The sequence below is a fragment of the Phascolarctos cinereus genome, unplaced genomic scaffold, assembly GCF_003287225.1.
Source record: "Phascolarctos cinereus isolate Bilbo 61053 unplaced genomic scaffold, phaCin_HiC Scaffold_2;HRSCAF=192, whole genome shotgun sequence".
Lineage (NCBI taxonomy): Eukaryota > Metazoa > Chordata > Mammalia > Diprotodontia > Phascolarctidae > Phascolarctos > Phascolarctos cinereus.
In genome coordinates, this window is record NW_027555625.1 from 377,182,176 (window position 1) to 377,203,954 (window position 21,779).

At 35.5% G+C, this 21,779-nt stretch overlaps 1 protein-coding gene across 1 annotated transcript; it reads left to right on the forward strand.

The window, feature by feature from the left end:
* The first annotated feature begins 361 nt into the window (after positions 1 to 361).
* On the forward strand, positions 362 to 19,610 carry LOC110220815 (butyrophilin-like protein 3). The gene is made up of 8 exons (XM_021005005.2): positions 362 to 464; positions 2,339 to 2,686; positions 2,903 to 3,181; positions 16,399 to 16,500; positions 16,762 to 16,782; positions 16,872 to 16,898; positions 17,050 to 17,076; positions 18,964 to 19,610. Exons 1-8 carry the CDS (start codon positions 362 to 364, stop codon positions 19,608 to 19,610), a joined length of 1,554 nt encoding a protein of 517 aa, XP_020860664.2.
* The last annotated feature ends 2,169 nt before the right edge of the window (positions 19,611 to 21,779 follow it).

The window sequence follows — 21,779 nt, forward strand, 5'->3', positions numbered from 1 at the left end:
GAAGAGGCTCATTTTTACTCTATTTGTTCATCATGGCTTCAGGAATCATCATTCCTATTTTGTCCTTCCTGTCCTATTGAGCATAAGAATTTGCTCTACTCAGTCTTGTAAGGGGAAAACTCTGCTTTATTTGTTTCTCTTAGTGATCTGAGGTGATCAGAATCAGGAAATACATTTTTTTTCCCCTATGTAAATTCCCAAGGACACTATATCTCAGCAGTTATGGGACTCCAATCATCCTAACCACGAATCAGGGAATTACTTTCATACTTCTGACTTGACTCTAACATTTCCCACTATGTACTTTACTAAGTCATCCATTTGTATTTTGTTGCAGGTTCTGATAAACAGATCCACAGATATGTTGAATGTCCCAGCTTTCCAATGCTCCAGTCAAACCTTCCATCTTTTTGAGTATCACCTCCTCTTCATCTCTGTTCTTAGTCTCATAGGACTGGGATCAGGTAAGTCTCCCTGCCTGTATCTTCCATTCTCACTCTTCTTTTTACCTTCATGTCTATTCTGCTCAATTGAACCGGCAAACACTAAGCAATGATTATGTGATAGACAATACTTCAGCTGTTTAAATGCCACACTTGTTCATTGAAGTCCACTAAAAGCCAGTTAAATCAGATTCCTATTTTTACATGTTACCTCTTTACCTTAGCCAGCTAAATTTAAGTTGCTGCTATTGTAATATGACCAATTCTACCCATCCTCACTACTGGGTAAACAAGGCAAAATAAGTATGTCTGTTCCTGTTGCATTATTTGAGAGGAACTAAAAAGTACCTTCTTCACCAATTATGTCTCCCAAGCCTGGCATAATGTTTGAAATTTCTGTCATTTTGGTCACTTCCTTGAATGAAATCAGTGAAAGACTCCATTAAAATATACTCCTTCCTTTTTTCTTACTTTCCTTTATTCCATCCTTCCTTTCTTACAAATATTTATTTGTTACTTGTGCAATAAACTATGTTCAGTGCTGGAGAAAAACAATAACAATTTAGATCCTGTTCCTTACCATTACTGATTAATGTAAGAAAAATTAGAATATGTACATATTTGAAGGATCTTCGATTTCATTGGTTTGGGCTCACCTTCTCACTATATAAGAGGACCTCCTGCTCTACATCCACACATGCAGACTCAGTTTAATACTGGGGCATTGGGTGTATGTAAAACTCCTTCTGGTCCTGAGACATGTAGGACAATTTAGAGATAAACCTATCCTAACTTACCTAGGTCGGCTCTTGGGGAGCTCACAAGCCTATAGTTTGCAGACTCCTTTTTTTCACTTTTTTGTGACATCTGGAAAATATATGCCCATTTTCCATTTTTCCATGTTGTTTCAGATTTCATATGTTACAATCATGTTCTCTAGTTTTTTCAAAACTCTCAGAGATAACTAATATGGACCCAATAACTTTAAACATTGTGCTTAGGTGAATTTTTGAACTTAGGTGAAATAAGCATATTGAACTTGATTAGATGAAGTAAATTCTACTCCTTACTTATCTTATTGTCCTACTTCCTATTGATATTTTAGTCCATCCTTCTTGGTGCAAAGATTGGGAAGAACAAGAAAAAAGGATATAAGTAACTTTACCTTCTATCCTTCATGTCCACTAGCATTCTCATCTGTCTAAGCATCAGTCTTATCACATCTAATGAAGAGTGGTAGAAGTATCAGGATAGTAAATAGAATCCTTCAGGGCCCAAGATATTTCTATACTTTAATGACCTGTGATTGTATCAATATGAATATTTTATCCATTGGTCTAGATCACAACTCTTTCACGACTTCTGATCAACCTATATTTTCAAAATATTTGGAGGGCTACTATGAGAAAGAGGAAAGTAGAATTAATCTAAAAAGCTATAAAAGGCAAAAATAGGAGCAATGGACACAAGCTACAGGGAGTGTGATTTTAATTCAACATAATCACTTTTTAATTAGAGCAATCCCAGAAGGGGATGGGTTGCTTTTTGTATAATGAGGGCCTCAATCACTGGTAATGAACAAATAAGTTCTAAATGATCACCTCTAAGGAATATTGCACAGGGAATTCTGGCATATGATGGAAAGTTGTACTAGATGACATCTAAAACCCCTTCCAATACTAATATTTTGTTATTTTATGTTGTAAGCCTACAATTCTAACCCTATGACCCTTCTCTGGTGTCAGTGGAAAAGGGAGAAGTTTCTGTCCTGGGCAAAGTAATTGAAGATCAAGAAGTGGCAATATGGAACCTTCCATGCAGTACCTAATTCAAGTCCCGTGCCTCGTATTGACAAACTTTCGTGGTTAATCAACCTTCTCTGGTTATCCCTACAGGTCAGTTTCAGGTGATTGGCCCAGATGAGCCTATTCAGGCATTGGTGGGAGAAGATGTCATTTTCTCCTGTCATATCTTACCCAAGATGAGTTTGGACGACATGGAAGTGAGGTTCTTCAGGAGCCAATTCTCTTCTGTGCTTCTTCTATACAAGGATAGGAAAGAAGAAAGTGAGAGGCAAATGCAGGAGTATCATGGAAGAACCCAGTTTGTGCAAGACGCCATCACTGAAGGGACAGTCTCCTTAAAACTAAAGAACATAACCCCTTCAGACCTGGCAATATATGGATGCTGGTTTAGCTCTAAAACATACTACCAGCAGTACACTTGGGAGCTACAGGTAGCAGGTAAGCTACTTTTTCAATGATGCAATATCCTTACCTTCTATACCTAAGCTCAGTTAGCTGGAACATACACCGAAGTGACCATGCTGCCAGTTTTCATATTCTTTGATAAAGAGAGGCAGAAACAAATTCACAAACCAGGCCAGGGCTAGATAAGCTCTGTTTCTGAATATCCTTGAAATATGGTTTTGGTTCAACTTTATTTCCTGTTCTTTGCAGCTATGGGTTCAACCCCTCTTATCTCTCTTGAGGGATGCAGAGATGGAGGCATCTTGCTGGTGTGTCAATCAGCAGGGTGGTTGCCTCAGCCAAATGTACAGTGGAGACAGGATTCAGGACAATGTTTGTCATCAAACTACACAGTAGTCCAAGATGATCGTGGCCTCTTTTTCATAGAAACCATCCTTACTATAAAAGAACATTCAAATAAGAACATCGTGTGTTCAGTCCTGAATGTTGCCCTCAAACGAGAGAAGGAATCCAGAGTACAGGTAGCAGGTGAGTAGAGTGGAAAGGAAGGAAATAAAAGGGATAAGTGCTTGAATGGCTTGGTAGAATTTATGGATTTATGTCCCCTTGAAAAAATAGAGCCTGAGGGGGAATATATTCAAAACGTATAGTCAGAAATGGTTTGGAGAAGGTGAGTACTAACATTTTTGTTCTGTCAAATACATGGCAAGTTTAACTGAGCAGTGAAGCAATTGTTGAGCAGCAATTCATTTTATGAGCAATGAAAGGAATTAATACTTTAATTAGCATACAGTTTGTTGCTGGGATAAGAATAAGGGAATTTTAGGAGGAAGTGACAACTATATCCCAGAATTTATGATGGGGGAGAGAGAAGATAACAAGGTGGTAGCAACTAAATGCATTTGCAATTGTGAAAGAAGTCCTTTTAGGCAAAATTGAAAAGTCTTTTATTCAAAGATATCAAGTCTTTACTGTGTCCTTGCATAGATTGTTAACACTTTATTTCTCCTCCAGTAGGGGTTGGAGGCTTTCCGTCATTAGTTCACCATGTGGCTCAGGGATTGATTAGTCCATCAATGTGTTGCAAAGGAACCATAGTTTTTATTTTCTCCCATAGTTGCCGTCTGATACTTCTTCAGAAATACCACTAAATCTGAACTTCTCAATGTTCATTAAATTTTTAAGTTTGTTTGCTTCCTCTTATCTTCTGACAGCTTCTTAGTCAGTATTTAAGAAAATCGGAGATGGTTATTATCCTTAATTATTATGTTACATTATATTACCTTCTTATTATATTACATTAGACCTTATTAATATTATATTAAGGCAGTTGATTGCACAGTAAAATAGGAACTTAGGACAATGAGGCTTATGGCAGAGATGAAACAAAAATATATGGTTAACAAATCATACAAAATACAAAATATTGTCTTTAAAACAAAGTGGTAGATGTAAATTCATCATACTGAAATAAAATAGAGAATAAAAACACAAGTTTAAACATCTTAGCAAGACTGAAAGATCATAATAAAAAACAACCTTTGTCCTTTTTAAACTATTGTTTTCATCAGTAGTAAATGTTTGGTAAAAATATACATACTTACAGATGGGGATCTGTATCTTAAGAGTAGAATTTTCTTGGGGCAGCTAGGTGGCACAGGGGATAGGGCACTGGCCCTAAAGTCAGGAGGACCTGAGTTCAAATCTGGCCTCAGACCAAACACTCAACACTTACTAGCTGTGTGACCCTGGGCAAGTCACTTAGCCTCAATTGTCTAAATCAAACAAAAAAAAAGAGCAGAATTTTCTGTGGGCTATTATTACCAATAATTTTACAAGGAACTAGGATACAAAGGACTTAGCTTCACGCATACATTTTATTCTTATTTCTGGCCCTTTGCAAAAGGGCCATATTATTGTAAGAGACAACAGACAATAAACATAATTGTATAATCAGGCATATTAATGTCCATTTAGGAAGCAAGTATCTTGTTCCATTGTCTTGGGTTTAAATGCTTACCTCATGAAGTTGTCTGCTTCTAGGAAATATATTTCCTTTCAAATCTGAATCAAAGGTGTCTCTCCTAGACCATTAACAACAAATTGTCAGCTTTGTTTACTCTGCTTACCTTTGGATATGCCTTTCTACCTAGAGGTGTTTTTTTTTTCCCCCAACAGATTTACTTACCAAGTCATGCACTGCCCCAGCAGTGGTTCGTTAGGTATCACTGATCAAAACTGCTAGTGACAATGAAGTATAATTTAGTAAGACCTGACAAAGCCTAATCATATTGGCCTTCCAATAATTATTTCATGGGGTGAAAGTGTTATTGTGTTAAACATAGACACCAAGGCTAGAGGAAGAACATTAGCTTAGGATGCCTATAACTCATCTGAAAGTTTTGAAAGTTCCAATGTTTATAGACCATTTTTTTCTTTCTACTCTGCCTGAACCCTGTAGAGGACATAGACAGTGAAGTTTGTGAGTTAGAACATATTTAAAGAAAAAGAAACAATTACACAAACAAACAAAATCTTCATGACCTGACATGTAAAATAGGTCCTTCTCTCACTTAGTATTTTTGTAGAGTCCTCTAATAGAAAATAGTAAACCAACAAATGAACCATGATTTAAAAGATTCTACACAAAGCTATTCTGAATATGAAAACCTCAATCTAACTTGAGAATTTATAAGAAGTTAAAACATATACAAAGCCCATGTATTTGGGCATATGTATGAAATTCATCTGTAGATATTAAAATGGACCTTCTGGGGGAAAGTCAATATCTTGCTTTACTTTTTTCAGTTTCATTCTTTATTGACTCTAGGATTGAATTTAAAACACATCATTTAGTATTATCATCTTTACTTTATCGTCTGTCATTGTTTTTGCTGGCACAATAGCACACTTTCTAAGACTACTAACATGGTTGCAACTATGTAAAGCCATTTAAATACATTCTTTGCCCATTGGAAAACTTTAGAACGCCAACCACATGTATTCTAGTTTTCAAAAGTAAATAAATGGACTTATGTTTTTACCTTTCTCAAAATAAGGTTTACTACTCAATTAAGAACAAATAAGAACTAAAGCAAATTACATTTTTATAATATCTCCCCTTTGAAGATATATGTCATCCTAACATCATGGAAGGGAGGAGAGTTACTTAGACAGAAATAATGTGAAATTGTAAGGACATAATCTTATACATAAATACATAACTATTAAAACAATGAATAAAAGAGATGGTAAGTCTAAAAACTCATTTGTCTAGTTACCTAAGTTAGGAAGTTGAAGAAAGAAGGAGAGAAGGAAGGAAGCAAAGAAGGAAAGAAGCAAAGAAGGAAGGAAGCAAGGAAGGAAGGCAGGAAGAGAAGAAAGGAAGAAAAAGAAAAAAGAAAGGAAAGAAGAGAAAGAAGGAAGGAAAAGAAAAAGAAAGAGGGAAGGAAGAAGAGAAAGAAGGAGGAAGAGGAGGGAAAGAAGGAAGGAAGGAAAGAAGGAAATATTTATTAAGCACCTACTCTGTGCTAAGCACTTCACAAATATTAACTCATTTGATCACAATTCTGGGAGCTAAGTACTATTGTCATCCCCCCATTTTCTAGTTGAGAAAACTGAGAAAGACAGAGGTTAAGTGACTTGCCCAACATCACACACACACACAGTTGATAAATGACTGAGGACAGATTTGATCTCAGGTCTTCTTGACTGTAGGCCCAACTAATACCTAGCTGCCTAGTTGAGAAGGGTAAAAATACAAATAGCAAGGTCTTTGAACCCTGTAGCCCCATCATAGTAGGTTTAGTGTTGCCAGGATTTGTAAAAGAAAGATCAATTATAAAACATTTGTTGTTCTACAATCATGATCAGAGAAACTTATTATGAAGGGAAGAGGATGAAGTCAGGCAAAAGTGTATTATGCTATATTCCATTAAAAAAACAGTATGATGAACATAATTCAAACATATATGCTCTGACATTTTGATGGACCTTTGAACTCACTGGTTTTGCTTCTCTCTCCAACAGTCCAGATCACATACCATCAACATCATCTTTGGGGAATCTTGTCTATGCCCTTGTACGATTCTTAAACAAGGAGTTTACTTAAGATTATGGGGGCTTTTCACTAGATCTCTAGCACTAGAAATGCTTCACTCTTACCATATTGTAATTCTCTTCCACAACTTTTGTTTGGGCTAGAGATATTGACATATGTATGTAATCCCTGAGTCTGGGGAGGCTGAACTAGTAGATCACTTGAGTTCAGAAATTCTGAGTTATAGTCAGGTTAAAGCCAATAATGTGTCTGCTTTGAATCTGGCACTTATATGGTAAGCCCCACAGGTAGGACCACAAGGAAGAACAGACAGCCTAAAGAGAAGGTAAATCAGCCTAAGTTGATAAAACAGAGCATGTTAAAGATTTCAGGTTGAGAATTATTGGTTTGGGGCATAGAAGAAGCCTTTGTAATTTCATCAGAGACTGTCTCAAAAAATAGATATAGATATAGATATAGATATAGATATAGATATAGATATAGATATAGATATAGATATAGATATAGATATAGATATAGATATAGATATAGATATAGATATAGATATAGATATAGATATAGATATAGATATAGATATAGATACGTACCTGTATCTCTCTATCGTGTGATAGATCCCACTATCCCCTATTGCACCTCTCTATCACTCTTTGGGTGGCCCTCAATTTTCTTTCTTCACAGAACATTGTATTAAAAATATTTGAATAATATTTTATTTTCCCAATTACATGTAAAAACAATTTTGACATTCTTTTTTTTAACCTTGAATTTCAAGTTTTTTCCCTCTCTCTTCCCCCCATCCCAAGACAGTAAGCAATTTGAATTAGGTTAAATGTATGCAATCATGCAAAACATATTTCCATATTAGTCATGTTGTGAAAGAAGACCAAAAAAAAAACTATGAAAAAAAATTTTAGTGAAAAATAGTATGTTTCGATCTACATTCAGACTCTATAATATCTTTCTGTGGAGGTGGATAGCATTTTTCATCATGATTCTTTTGGAATTGTCTTGGGTCATTGTTCTGCTGAGAATAGTTAAGCATTCACAGTTGTTCATTGTGTAAGATTGCTAGTACTCTGTACAATGTTCTCCTGGTTTTGCTCACTTCAATGAGCAAATATTTGTTCAGCTATTTCCCAAATGATGAACATTCCCTCAGTTTCCAGTTCTTTGCTACCACAAAAAGAGTTGCTATAAATATTTTTGTACAAATAAGTCCTTCCTTCCCTCTCCCCCACCAGAGACCTAGTAGTGGTATTTCTGGATCAAGGGATATGCATAGTTTTATAGTGCTTTGGGCATAGTTCCAAATTGCTCTCAAGAATGGTTGGATTAAGGGCAGGTAGGTGGCTCAGTGGATACAGCATTGGCCCTGGATTCAGGAGGACCTGAGTTCAAATCTGGCCTCAGACCCATAACACTTACTAGCTGTGTGACCTTGACAAGTCACTTAACCCCTATTGCTCAACAAACGCGCACACACACACACACACACACACACACACACACACACACACAGAGAATGGTTGGATTAGTTCACAACTGTACCAATAATGCATTAGTGTCTCGATTTTCTCACACCCTTCAAACATTTGTCATTTTCCGTTTCCCTTACATTAGCCAATCTGATAGGTATGATGTGGTATCTCAGAGTTGTTTTGATTTGCATTTCTTTAATCAAAACTAATTTAGAGCATTTTTATAAGACTATGGATAGTTTTGATTCCTTCATTTAAAAACTGGCTATTCATATCCTTTGACCATTTCTCAATTGAGGAATGACTTGTATTCTTATAAATTTGACTCAGTTCTTTATATATTTTTAGAAATGAGGCCTTAATCAGAGACATTTGTGAAAAAAAAAAAGATTTTCCCAGCTTTCTGCTTTTTTTCTAATCTTGGCTACATTGGTTTTGTTTGTATAAAACCTTTTAAATTTAATATAATCAAAATATCCTATTTTACATCTCATAATATTCTCTTTTTTCATCATAAATTCTTCCCTTCTCTATAGATCCAACAAGTAACCCACTTCTTGCTCTCCTAATTTGCTTACAGTATCACCCTTTATGTTTAAATCATGTAGCCATTTTGACTTTATCTTCATATACAATATAAGATATTGGTCTTCGCCTAGTTTCTGCTATTCTGTTTTCCACTTTTCCCAAGCTGTTCTTTTTTCAAATAGTGAATTCTTGTCTCACAACCTTTGATCAAATCCTAGACTACTATAGTCATTTACTACAATGTATTGTGTACTTAATCTATTCCCCTAATTCTCCATTCTGTGTCTTAAACATGGTATTTTTCAAGACATAGAATCACATAGCAATGCCAGCAGAACATTGTTGTTAAAAGGATAGACCTTTATTTCAGGGAGAGCTTGGATCCTTAAAAATATTATGGTACTTTCCAAAGGCAATTCAAGCAAACACTGTTTTTGTCCTTAAAATACTTGTTTACTAATCTGAAAAGAAATGTTGTATTTAGATAATATTTCATGCAAAACATGCTCTAAAAGTTACATGAAATTTGACTTTCATAAATCCAGTAGTAAAAAGTTGCAATGGTTCTTAATGATTTACTTTAAACAAAGTTAATATATCATGATACTACAGAAAGGATGAAGATTTGAAACTTAAATTCTGGTATCAAACTTCTTATCTACACAATTCTAAATATTAATAGGAACTACAGGGATTAGTTGTGATTTCCACCACTTTTACAAGCATGAAGCACTAACGTTCCATTTCTTGGAACTATTCTATATTATGTAACTTAAGTTATCATTAACTAAAAAGAAATAAGTAGGAAGTAAACAAGTCAAAGAATATGATAAATTGTTAGATATTTAATGGTTGTTATAGTTAAATATTTAAAGGCATTTCAAGCAATGCTTTCTTCCCATTCATTTCTGGGTCTAGATTATTGTCTATGCACAATGTTTAAAATATGTGTGTGCATGCGTATGTATATGTGCGTGCATGTATGTAAGCATGTATGCATATATGTATGCCAGCGGGCTAGCTGTGCAAGGTTATCTGTCCAAATACATACTAAATTCTAGACAGCAGCATTCTGCATGTTTATTCATATGTCATTTAGGAGGATCTATAATACTGTTGGGCCTGATGAACTCAGTGCAACGCCAACCATAAACAGTAGCATCTGGAGGACCTCATCATACAGAACATTTTTCCACTGGGATTCTGCCTGGACATTCTACTAATGGATAGTGATGGTAAAGTTTGAATATGGTCCTGTCAACATACTATGTCTATTCTCTGAAGAACAGACTAGCCAAGTGTAAAGAGGCTCATCAACCAAGTAGACTGACCACTTGGATGACATTTTTGGCAATGGGAATCCATAAAGAAGATTTCAAAGTGGTCTTCAGTACTGCTCCACCTCCTTCTACTTTTACACTGATAATGACAAAGAAGAGGGGTCTAAAAATAACATGGTTTTGGGGCCTTTGAAAAACCTTAACTTAAAGGGAGCTGTTCTAAAGTCAATATCCTTATCTAGTGAGCACTAAATTACACTAGTGGTCTATCTTGACTTTCTAAGTGAAACCTAAAGAAAAAAGGAAGTGACAGCTAAATAAAATGAAAGGAATGGAATGTGAACTCATGGTTCACAGGATCTCCTTGGAAAGGCAGATGAAGAAGTTGGTAGATTTGCTTTTATTATGCATTCAAGGATAACAACAAATGTTATTCATTCGGTCATCTTGATCATGATAAGCATATACAAAAGGTCCACTATGAAAATAGCTTCAACTTATGCACAAATATCTGTTGCAGAGGATAAGGAGGAAGAGAAATTCAGTAAATATGATGATTTTCCAAATTAAATCAGTCTCAGTTATCTTAATGCAAAGATCAAAGGCAAAAGAAGGCAGAAGAAAAGATGATAAAAAATACGCTGGAAAACATCGTTCAGGAGTAAGAAAAAAGAGATTAAAAACTTACAGACTATACAGAAGTGTCATACTTACATATCATAAATATTTTATTTACAAAAGGGGTTAGAAGACCTTGGACACAATAAGCACCCCAAAAAAATCATTAAAAAATGAAATTGATTGTATTTTTACTTCTACAGAAGGACTAGTTACCCCATGTGGGAATTATTTCTGATTCAATTGTCAGTTTGTAATCATAACAGGGTGTATGGGTTCCTCATGGAGGACTAACACTTTTGGTGTGAGGATTTTCCAAGCCCTTTTAAAGGTGGCCCATTTACTGTTGGTGTCCCCTGTCACACAACTCTCACCTGTGACTCCAAGAAGCTGTAGATGTACAGCAGCCACACTAGCAAAACTGTCTCAGCAGATGGATTACATGAAATTGGGGGTAATTAACTGGCCTTAAGCGCATCAGTGATTTAGGGAAATGTCTATTCCAAGCATATAAAGACTTCTCCCAGTGGAATGTGCAGATCAGACCAATTTGTTCCAATGGCCATGAAGGTGGATGAAGCAGGCACTGTGGAGTGGTAAGAGCTTGGTCAGACATTGAAGAGGCCAAAGTCATCTGCTACATCCCAGGTCATTGCCAGTTGTCTTGACTTTTGTCTTGCCACTGGAATTCAATAATTCTGGAAGAGGTAGTGAGGCTGACAACTTTGTGCAACTTTGCCACACTTAAATCCACTTCAAAAACAAGTCAAGATATCACCCCATGATGTCATTGGCCCGCTTTAAAAATAAAGGAACAGGAACAACAACAACAACAGTCATAATCATAACCTTGTTGGAGGAAACACCAAAAGCAATATCAAGCTAAAAGAAATTATAAAAATGGTAAGATAATGAATGAAATGAAAAGAACTCCAACCTGACCTATTTAAATAAACAACTGACACCAAAAAGATGAAGAAAAAGGGCAGCTAGGTGGCGCCGTAGATAGAGCACCGGCCCTGAAGTCAGGAGTACCTGAGTTCAAATCTGGCCTCAGACCAAACACTTGACACTTACTAGCTATGTGACCCTGGGCAAGTCACTTAACCCCAATTGCCTAAAAACAAACAAACAAACAAAAAGATGAAGAAAGAATAGTCAATCAATAAGCTTTATTAAGTGTATGCTATGTATCAGGTGCTGTGCCAGTGCTGGAGATATAAAAAAAGCCAAAAAGAAAGTCTCCGTTCTCTAGAAACTCACATTCTAATGGTGGTGACAGTATGCAAATAACTATGTACATACAAGATCTATCTCCTATTCATCTATCTATCATGTACACACACACAAAGATTATATATATACATATATGTATGTAATACACATATATGCACATGTATATATACATGTATACATGTATATATTTGACATTATCTCTTGATATTTTTATATTACCTTCATATATATACATGACGTTATTTCCATTTGATATTACCTTCATCCACAAATATACTACTTCATATATGTGTATGTGTGTAGATATACATACATGCATATATGAAAATAAGAGCTATATATGAAGGTAATGTAAAAATATGTATATATGTATATATACATACATATAGATGCATGTATTGTGCATATATATAATGTGGATATGTGTATATATGTAAATATATACACACACATATAATAACAAAAGGAAGGAACTTGAAGAGAAGGGGTATATCGTGACAGGCTTTTTGCAGAAGATGGGACTTGAATATGAGATGATTTGAAAAATAGGAAGGAAACAGGAATTTAAATGCTAAATAGGGAATTTTGTAATTAATCCATTGAAAAACATTATCATTATTTCCTAAGGAAGTTTAAGTGACATTCATTAGTGGCCACAAAGAAAAGACCAAACAAACCTGGACATGAATTAAAAAACAAATACTTGTTGTCCTTCCTCAGAGGAGACATAGGAAAGACAAATATAATTTATAGTAATTTATAATAATTTTTATTTATAATATTTATGGTAAACATGAGTTTATAAGTTATAGTACAATTATAGTAAATATAGTAAATTAGTAAACATAATAAACATTAGTTAAATTATAATAAAATAATTTTTAAATGGGTTTATAATTTGTAAATTATATATAATTTATATAATTTGTAAAATATATATAATTTATAAAAATGGGTTCATAAAACTTTACTAAAGATAACAGTGAAAGAGTATAAGCATTACTATCTCATAAAAAGCAAGAAGCTGTTAAGGGAAAAACAAGGTAAAGGAAATTAAGTTAAAGATTCATCTAAGCAAAAAGCTTCCCGGGGCATTTAAGGATGAAATTGGAAGGTTACCTTTTCAAGTAAAACCTGAAGGTAAAAGGAAATGACAGTTAAGTGGAAGAATGGCTCATAGGAACTTCTTGGAAAGGGAAATAAAGAATAATAAATAGCAGAGAAATTTTTATTATGCATTTATAGACAAAAAGACATTGGGCAGCAGTAGAGAGAACACTGGACCTGTAGTCAGAAAGACCTGAGTTGAAATCCAACCTCAGACACTATCTATGTGAGCCTGGGCAAGTTATTTAAACTGTTTTCCTCAGCTTTGTCAAGTGTAAAGTTAGCATAATAATACTTCCTAGGATTGTTGTGAGGATCACATGAGACAAAAATGCTAAAGAGCTTAGAACAACGTCTGGCACATAGTAAGCACTATATAAATGCTAATTGTTATTATTATTAGCTATTAGCACTCAAAAGACATCCCATCCCCATTTGGTTAAAAAGACAAAATTAAAATGGACAGATGTTTATAACAAACTCTTCTCCATTAAGAAGAAGAGAGTAGTGCAACCAGCACCTTTTGAGTCTAACATCATAATGCTGACAGAGATAGAAATGACCCTAAAAATAAAAAGGGTATAAATAGATGGACTAAACTGAATAGACATAGAGGAGGTCCGTGCTAGAATTAACACTATTTTGAGGGTGTTAAGTGATTGATTTTTAAGATATCTGAAAGAAGGGAGGATACTAAAGTTTTGGCAAAAATCTTAGATCTTATAGTTACTAATGAAAATGATGAAGAAAATATTCCACAAATCCTTGTCTAATTTCTCATCTCTAAAGTTTCCATGAGGGTAGTCTGCAGTTATGGTGTAGGGGATATAGAGACAGCCTTGGAGTCAGGATGATATAAGTTCAATTTCGACCTCTGACCCAGCCTATGTGATCCAAGTTCTGAGACCTTGGGCAAGTTACCCTCCTAATGACCAAAGACTACTCTCTAGCATTGTAAATTCTAGAGCAGGTGCTCATCTGAATTAGTAGAGGGAGCTTTGTTAATGGTAATACTCCATACCAATGAAATTCCAGGTATAGTCCTAAATCTATATGTGCATCAAAAGCATCCTTGATGAAAGTATGACAAGTTCTCCCAACAACACTCTTCAAATTTACAGGCACATTTGCTGAAAATTATAGTCAGTACAAGATCACAATGCGCTTTTTTTTTAACCATGTAAAAGCATTAGATTTGGTAGAACTAAATACTGCCTTAAAGGCTTTCCAATGAGGTGTGTCCTGATCCTATGTGAAAATCACACAAGATTCTTTATAAAATGGAATAAAAGATACAACTTCAATGAATCTCTGATTATTAATATCAAGCAAGGCAATGTTTGCCAATGTTATTTGATATCAATATGAAGGGTTCTAGTGTGGAATAAAATATGTAACATCTCTTAAAACCTGGATTTTTACAATCTGTGGAAAACAAATATTGATCATGACTTTATCAGAGATAACCTATAAATATTTCCAGGTACTGAGAGAAAAAGAAGGGGAACCAGATGTGAAAGAACACAGTAATGAGTGGCATAGCATAGGAGGAAAATACATTTCTTGGGAATCTTTGATTGGTTTCAGAAAAAAAATAAATAAAGGCTACCACAGGGGTGGAGGCTTCTTTCTAGGGTTCCAGAACTTTAGAGAATACAAAAATGTAACGTGTACTTAGAAACAACTGAACTCATCACCTAGTTTCCAAGAAGAGAAAAACTGTCTCAGTTTCCTCCTATATAAAGTAGGATATAACAATGCTATGTATTTCACAGAGTTATATTTCAGTAGAAAGAGTACTAGACTTGTAGTCACATGACTAGAACACAAATCTTGGCTCTTACACCTATGACTGTGAAATTGGTCAAATTCTTTTAATTTCTCTGGGTTTCTGTTTTCTTAACTATAAAATGAGAAGATTTGATTACATTAACTATAATTTCCTTTCCAGTTCTGGATTTGTGATCATTTAGTCTATAATCTTAGGTATCTAGTCCAACCCTTCATTTGCAAAGAAAACTGATGGCCAAGTAAACAATAGCCAGTAAGCAACAGTGATGGCATTCCACGGTGGAATAGAAAGGATATTGGACTTGGAATCAAAAAGACTTGGGTTCAAATCCAGCCTGAAATACTGAGAAAGGCACTTACCTTCTCAGTACCTCAGTTTCCTCATTGGTAGAAAAAATGGAGTCAGTCTTTTTTTTCCCTTTTTTTTTAAATTTAACATTCTTTTTTTTTTAATTTTGAGTTGCAAATTCTCTCCCTGACCCATTGGGAAGGGAAGCAATATGATACCCATTATACATATGAAGTCATGCATAATATATTTCCATATTTGCCATGTTGCAAAAATAAAAAGCAAAAGAACTAAAGTGAAAAAAGTATGCTTCAAGCTTCACTCAGTTCATTAGTTCTCTCTTTGAAGGTGGATTTCATTTTTCATTATGAGTCCTTTGGAATTATCATGGAGCATTTTACTGATCAGAGTAGCTAAGTCTTTCTCAGTTCATCATTGTTACAATATTGCAGTTACTATGTACAATGTTCTCCTGGTTTTGTTCACTTCACTTTGCATCATCAGTTTATATAAGTTTTCACTAGTATTTCTGAAACCATTGCCCTTGTCATTTTGAATACCACAATAATATTCCATTATATACTACAACTAATTTAGTCATTCCCCAAATGATGAGCATCTCTTCAATTTCTAATTCTTTGCCACTACAAAAAGCATACTACATGTACAAAAATATTTTTGTACATAGAGATCATTTTCCCTTTTCTTTGATTTCTTTGGGATACCAACCTAGTAGTGGTATTGCCAGGTCAAAGGATATGCACAGTTTGATAGTCTTTTGGGCATTTGGGGGAGAGCTCAGGGGAGTCCCTCCCTTTACTCTGACATCCTGACTCTGCCTCTCCTTTGGGTTTATCTTCAATTGCTCTCCAGAACAGTTGGATCAGTTCACAACTCAATCAATAGTGCATTAATGGCCCAATTCTTCCATCTCCCCTCCAGCATTTGTCATTTTCCTTTTCTGTCATTTTAGCCAATCTGATAGGTGTGAGATAGTATCTCAGTGTCGTTTTAATTTGCATCTCTCTAATCATTAGTGATTTAGAGTGATTTTACATAGCTATTGATAACTTTGATTTCTTATTCTGAAAACTGTACATTCATATCCATTAAAGGAATCAGTCTTGATAGTCTTTAAGATAACAGAAGCTATAAAGGTATGCTCCTTTGATGCTCTGACTTCTTTCCACTACACCATGCCGCCTCTGAATGTCTTACTTGTAATAATTCACAAGCATATCAGCATTTTAATTAACACAATCATCATTTTGATTATCATTATTATTAATAATTTTCCCAAGATGAAATACTGAGATTGGCTCTGATTTGTCCTGGGGTTTTATGTGGGTATCTTACAGATCAGTTTTTCCAGACCTCCCCCTGGAGTAACGCTTTCCTGGTGGTGATGTTTCTTGTCTTGGCTGCCCTTGTTTTTCTCATTTATACCTACTATAATAAAGGTAATGGGAATGAAGAGGGGAGGGTATTGCAAAACTCTTTGCGACTTTTTACTATTGCAATGTACTTCTTTTATTCATTTTGTTTTCTCTTTGGGTCTTCACCATGCCTGGGGAAATGGTTTCTGGGATAGAGTCATTCTCAGAAATAGTTTTACTTCTTGCCATTTGATTTGGTTTCCTTAAAACATTCTCCCTTTCTTCAAATCTTAATCTGTCCAAGTTACATTTCACACATAATTTTGTATTTCTCTTTATTTTTAGAAAAAATTAAGAAAAAGCTGGGTAAGTTTTATTTTATTATTTTGTACCAAGTTTCTTTTGGGGAAGCTCTATTTCTCAATGTTATCTCATCTCTGATTCATTGTTTTTAGACTTAAAGAAAAAAACAAAAGAGGCAGGTAAGAGAACAACTTCCTTCTCATGTCAATTCCTCCTTTCCCACTTCCACCCACATCATATTTTCATCTCCCTCTAGTTCCCAGCCTCCTTTCCTTCTTTGCCCTTCCTTGTACCCAGACCCAGAAATAACATTTAGCTCTCTGTTTTCAGAATGGATGGAAGCCACTGAATATTCAGGTAACTAAAACTGTTTTTTTTTCTCATGGTCTTGCTTTCCATCTCTTCCCACCCCAAATATATCTCTTGCTCTCCTGCTATTTCCTCTTCCATTATCCCTGGCTCCAAATAAACAGGTTGGGGAGGAATGTTGGTATTGGTGGCCCAGGCTTTCATTGTTGGGAAAGGGTCAATACAGTAAATGTGGTGTGGGGCCATTTGTAGGTCAAATCAAAGGCTCTGTTTGAGTTGGAAGAGAGCAATGGAAGAAAGCTGTGCTGGGTTAAGGAACAGAATTGTTTATTAGTGTCATTACAATCTGGAGTTATTGGGTAATTCAAGAATATAGTGTATATTTTCTAATCAATTAATAACACTGCACCCTCTTTCTCATGAATTTTTGAGGCTTCAACTCAGATTATTAGATACTATTTAATAATATGGAGAAACATCTTTCTCCATAAGCAATTGTTTATATTTCTTTATATACAAGATAAAATTTATATCAAAATTATTGAATATACTATCTGTTAACAACAGAATCAATAATAAAACAGACATAATTATTTGCAATATATTAGCTGTGATAAATATCACAGTCAGAGTCATCCCATACCAACAGTCACTGCTAGATGACTTTTCTTCATTTCTCAGAACATAGTCCTATATAATGCATTCAAGATACCAAATAAAGCAACATATGAAGACACAAGAAAATCTGAAAAATTTTCATCTTCTTCCTAAGATAAAGATTAAAAAGTTTCCATCAAGAAAGAAGGCCTCTCCATCTTCTTTCCCTCTTTCCTATCCAATTATCTCTGGTCATGCCAGAAATACAATCTCTTCAGCCTCTCTCATGTCATCACTCTGAAGAGTGTCTCCAGACTTGTTCCTCACAAAATTATCTTTATAATGGTTCTTTATAAAATAACACTTGGTGGTCCTAACAAGAAAGAAGTTTCTCATCTTTCTGTTTCTCCCATAATTTAGCTCCACAAATCCACATATTAAAAATAAAGCCATATATTTTCTCTGATTCTACAGAGAAAAGCATCTCATAGAATAACAATTACAATTGTTTCTGACTTCTATGCTCTTAACAAAACAATAAGTTTTTATGGCCTCTTTCAGACAGGCTTTTGAAATAAATGTTATATTGGCAGTAAAAGTTTTTAACCTAGTGTCCATGAAATTGTATTTTTTAAAATGCATCAATAACTATTTCAATATAAATTAGTTTTTTTGTAATGATATGCATTTTATTTCATGCATTAAAAATATTATGAGAAGGCATCCATGGATTCACCAGATTACCAAAGGTTAAAAACCACTGAGTTCCATGGTCCCTGGTTTGAATCAGGTGTCTCTTCCCTCAAGAGTTTTTTGGTCTCTCTTTTCTTTCTCTCCTACTTTCCACACTATCTTCATGCAGAAATTACTTGTAGAGGAGTCCTCAAATTTTTAATTGTCCTATATTACTGAACAAGACTTAAGTTTAGGGAAGAAAAATGCAGTCAATAACAGCTAAAGGGAATATTTGGGCATATGTTTTCAAATATGCAATAATCACAAAGGATAAGGTAGGAGAAAAAAAAGCTGGTGGGAGGAAATGGTCAGCAGAACTCATCTGGGACCAATATCACTTGGTCTCAATTGGAAAAACCCTCTTCTTCTCATCTCCCTGTCTTCTTCTCTCTTCCCTTAAGTTCTCTTCCTCTTATTCTTTATCTCTTTCCTTTGCTTCTAGTGCTGTATTCCCTCCCTTTCCATTATCATCACTTCTCTGGCTTTCTCTGTCTCTATTTCTCTTTCTCTCATTTTTCCTCTTCTTTTCCTACTTCCTTTTCTTCTCCCTTGTTCTATTACTCTCATTTCTTCCCTCCATATTTTCTTTTTTTCTCCTCCCAGTGGAAGTTACTCTGGATCCAGATACTGCTCATCCCCAACTCCGTGTATCTGAAGATCAGAAATCAGTGACCTATGAAGATACAGAGCTTCCAGTGCTTGAAACTGAAAAAAGATTTGAGTTTCCATGTGTGGTGGCCTCACAAAGTTTTTCCTCAGATAAATATTATTGGGAGGTGGAGGTTGGGGAGATGAGGAAGTGGTACCTGGGAGTATGCTGGGATGGTGTGAATAGAAAGGAAAGGGAAATCACATTCTCTCCTGATAATGGCTACTGGGTTTTGGGGGTGTGGAATGAATATGAGTATTTTATATTTGACCCCATTAGAAAGGCCCTCACTCTACTAGTACAGGCCCGTAGAATAGGAGTTTTCCTAAGCTTTGAGGCCAGGGAAGTCTCTTTCTTCAATGTGACTGAAAAATCACATATCTACACATTCACTAAATGCAATTTCCATGGGAAAGCCCTCTACCCATATTTTTGTCCTCGTAAAAGTGCCAATCAGGAACATTCAATCCCCATGTCAATTTCTCCTGTGTTAACTATGCCTTCTAGAGATATTTCTCAGGTCGGCAATGATGATGTTACCAGCTCACAGACAATGCAACGCCTCCTTTCTGGCATCTCTTGTCACCCCAAGAGACTGTAATCCATATTTTCTACAGTATTTTCAAGGTTCTTTTCCCAGAGCTCCCTTCTTGGTTGCAGGGATCTAAGCACTTTTTGAAAGTATAACTTAGCAGCACAAGAACTGGATTTTGAGTCAGGGGACTTTGGTCCTGGTCATATACTATTTGACTTTAGAAAAGACAAATGACAAACTCTTCCAAACTTCAGCAGCTATTCCAAATCATACTCTTTCTTCTTTATATTCCAACCCTTCTTCCTCTCTCTCCCTCTTAGCAGAGGGTTCGAACTCCTACTTGGGGAAGGTGCTTGAAAAGACAATGTTTGCACCTCCTGAGATACTCCAGAGAATGTTCTACAACATGGATAAATGGACTTAATGCAAACTAGTTGATGTGTTGAGGATGGGGTAGAGACTGAAACAGGAAAAACAGGAAAGTTCCCTTGATCTTCTGACCTTGGATCACTTGCAGTGGGAAATATAAGTTATGGCTAAGCTCTGAAAGGCACTGCATTTTGAGATGATGCAGAAAAGAGCTAGGTGGTCCACTGGCCCAACTCTTCCATGATGTAGGCTATGTGGTTTTACATCAAACCTGTATCAAGAAAGACTGGTTATTGATCCAGGCAAGAGCAGCCTACACTCAGTAGACTTGAAAGGAACAACTCTTAACTTCTGAAGCTTTTACTTTCTAGAACATGTGACAATTAATTCTCTCTGTCTCTCTGTCTTTCTCTGTCTCTCTCCATCTCTGTGTCTCTGTCTCTGTCTCTATCTAGCCCTCTCCCCCCTGCCCATTTCTGGGACTTCCTAAGATGGATGAGGAAGAAACACCATTGTCTGGCAGTAATGACAACTTCAAATACAGGTGCTTCTTAAGGAAGCCTGAGTTAGGTTATCAAGCCTCTGGCTGACTCTTCTGTTGTAGTTCTCACCTGAAGAGTGATCCTGAGAGATAGACTTTTCAGAAATGTCTACCTTTGGAGGTTGGAAATTCCTGGATTCTTCATGTGTTGCCTACTGCACTTTAGGGGGAGAGTTAAACAGCGACTATAACATTTAGTGGAGAAGATGACCACTAATAGGAGAAGCACCACAACTCCTGACCTGTCTGGCAAGAATACAACTCTTGTGAGGAACCTGTTCAGATATCAGAGTCAAGGAAAAGGAAAAATGTGTTATTTTACTGAATATGGGACAGCAATCCTGTAAAATATTTCATCTTTGGATACTTTAGATATCAACATCCCAGAAGAGTACAACAGTACAACAGTAGTCACAAGTTATTGCCTCATGATTGTATCTTTATTAACATGTGCTTTGGGGTTATTTGTGGTTTATGTACTTCTTTTGTATAGAGGAAATAAATAGTTGTTCTCTATCTGATCTGCATAGTATTTTGGAATACCTTTCTATACTCCTTTGTTGGAGCAACCCTAAACATGAACCATATCCAAATATTGGGAGTTGAAGTTCTGAAAATCAGAAAGAATGTCTTGACTTGCAAGTGAAAAATTCTCTCCTGCACTCCCAGGGCAGAGCACTAAACTGAAGTGGCTCAGTGTGATGTTTAAGGAGAGGTCAACTATCACACTCCATTCTTTTCTCCTTTGGTGCAGTCTTCAATGAAGAAGTGTCATTTCTTTTTAAGGCTAACCCCTTGACTTATGCACTTGGTTCCATTCCTTCTCTGAGACCTTGTTGTTTCATTAATCATCTTTTTCTCATTTTCAATCTCTTCTTATTCACTGACTCCTTCTTTGTCACCTATAAATATGCCCAAGTTTCTCCATCCATAAAAATCCTTCATTTGAAACTATTGTCCCTTCAACTATCATCTCACATCTCTTCTTTCTTTCACTGTAAAATTCCTAGGAAAGACCATTTATGCACATTGCCTTTGATTTCCTCTCCAGATCATTCTGAGCTATTAATTTTGACACTATTCTTACCCTTTTCTACCATACTTTTGCATGAATTATTGTTGGACTGTTCTTTCCATCTTATTCTATATGTCTTTATAGACCCTTAGTTGCATGAGTTCCCTCTTTATCCATAGCATCTTTTCATACAATGTCCTCTTTGGAATTGTTACTTTTTTTTTCTTTTCAAAATTTAATTCATGAGCTCTTCAAATTCCTCCTTTTGTGACTTCTGTAGAATTTTGGTCTGTGAAATTTTCTCTATCTT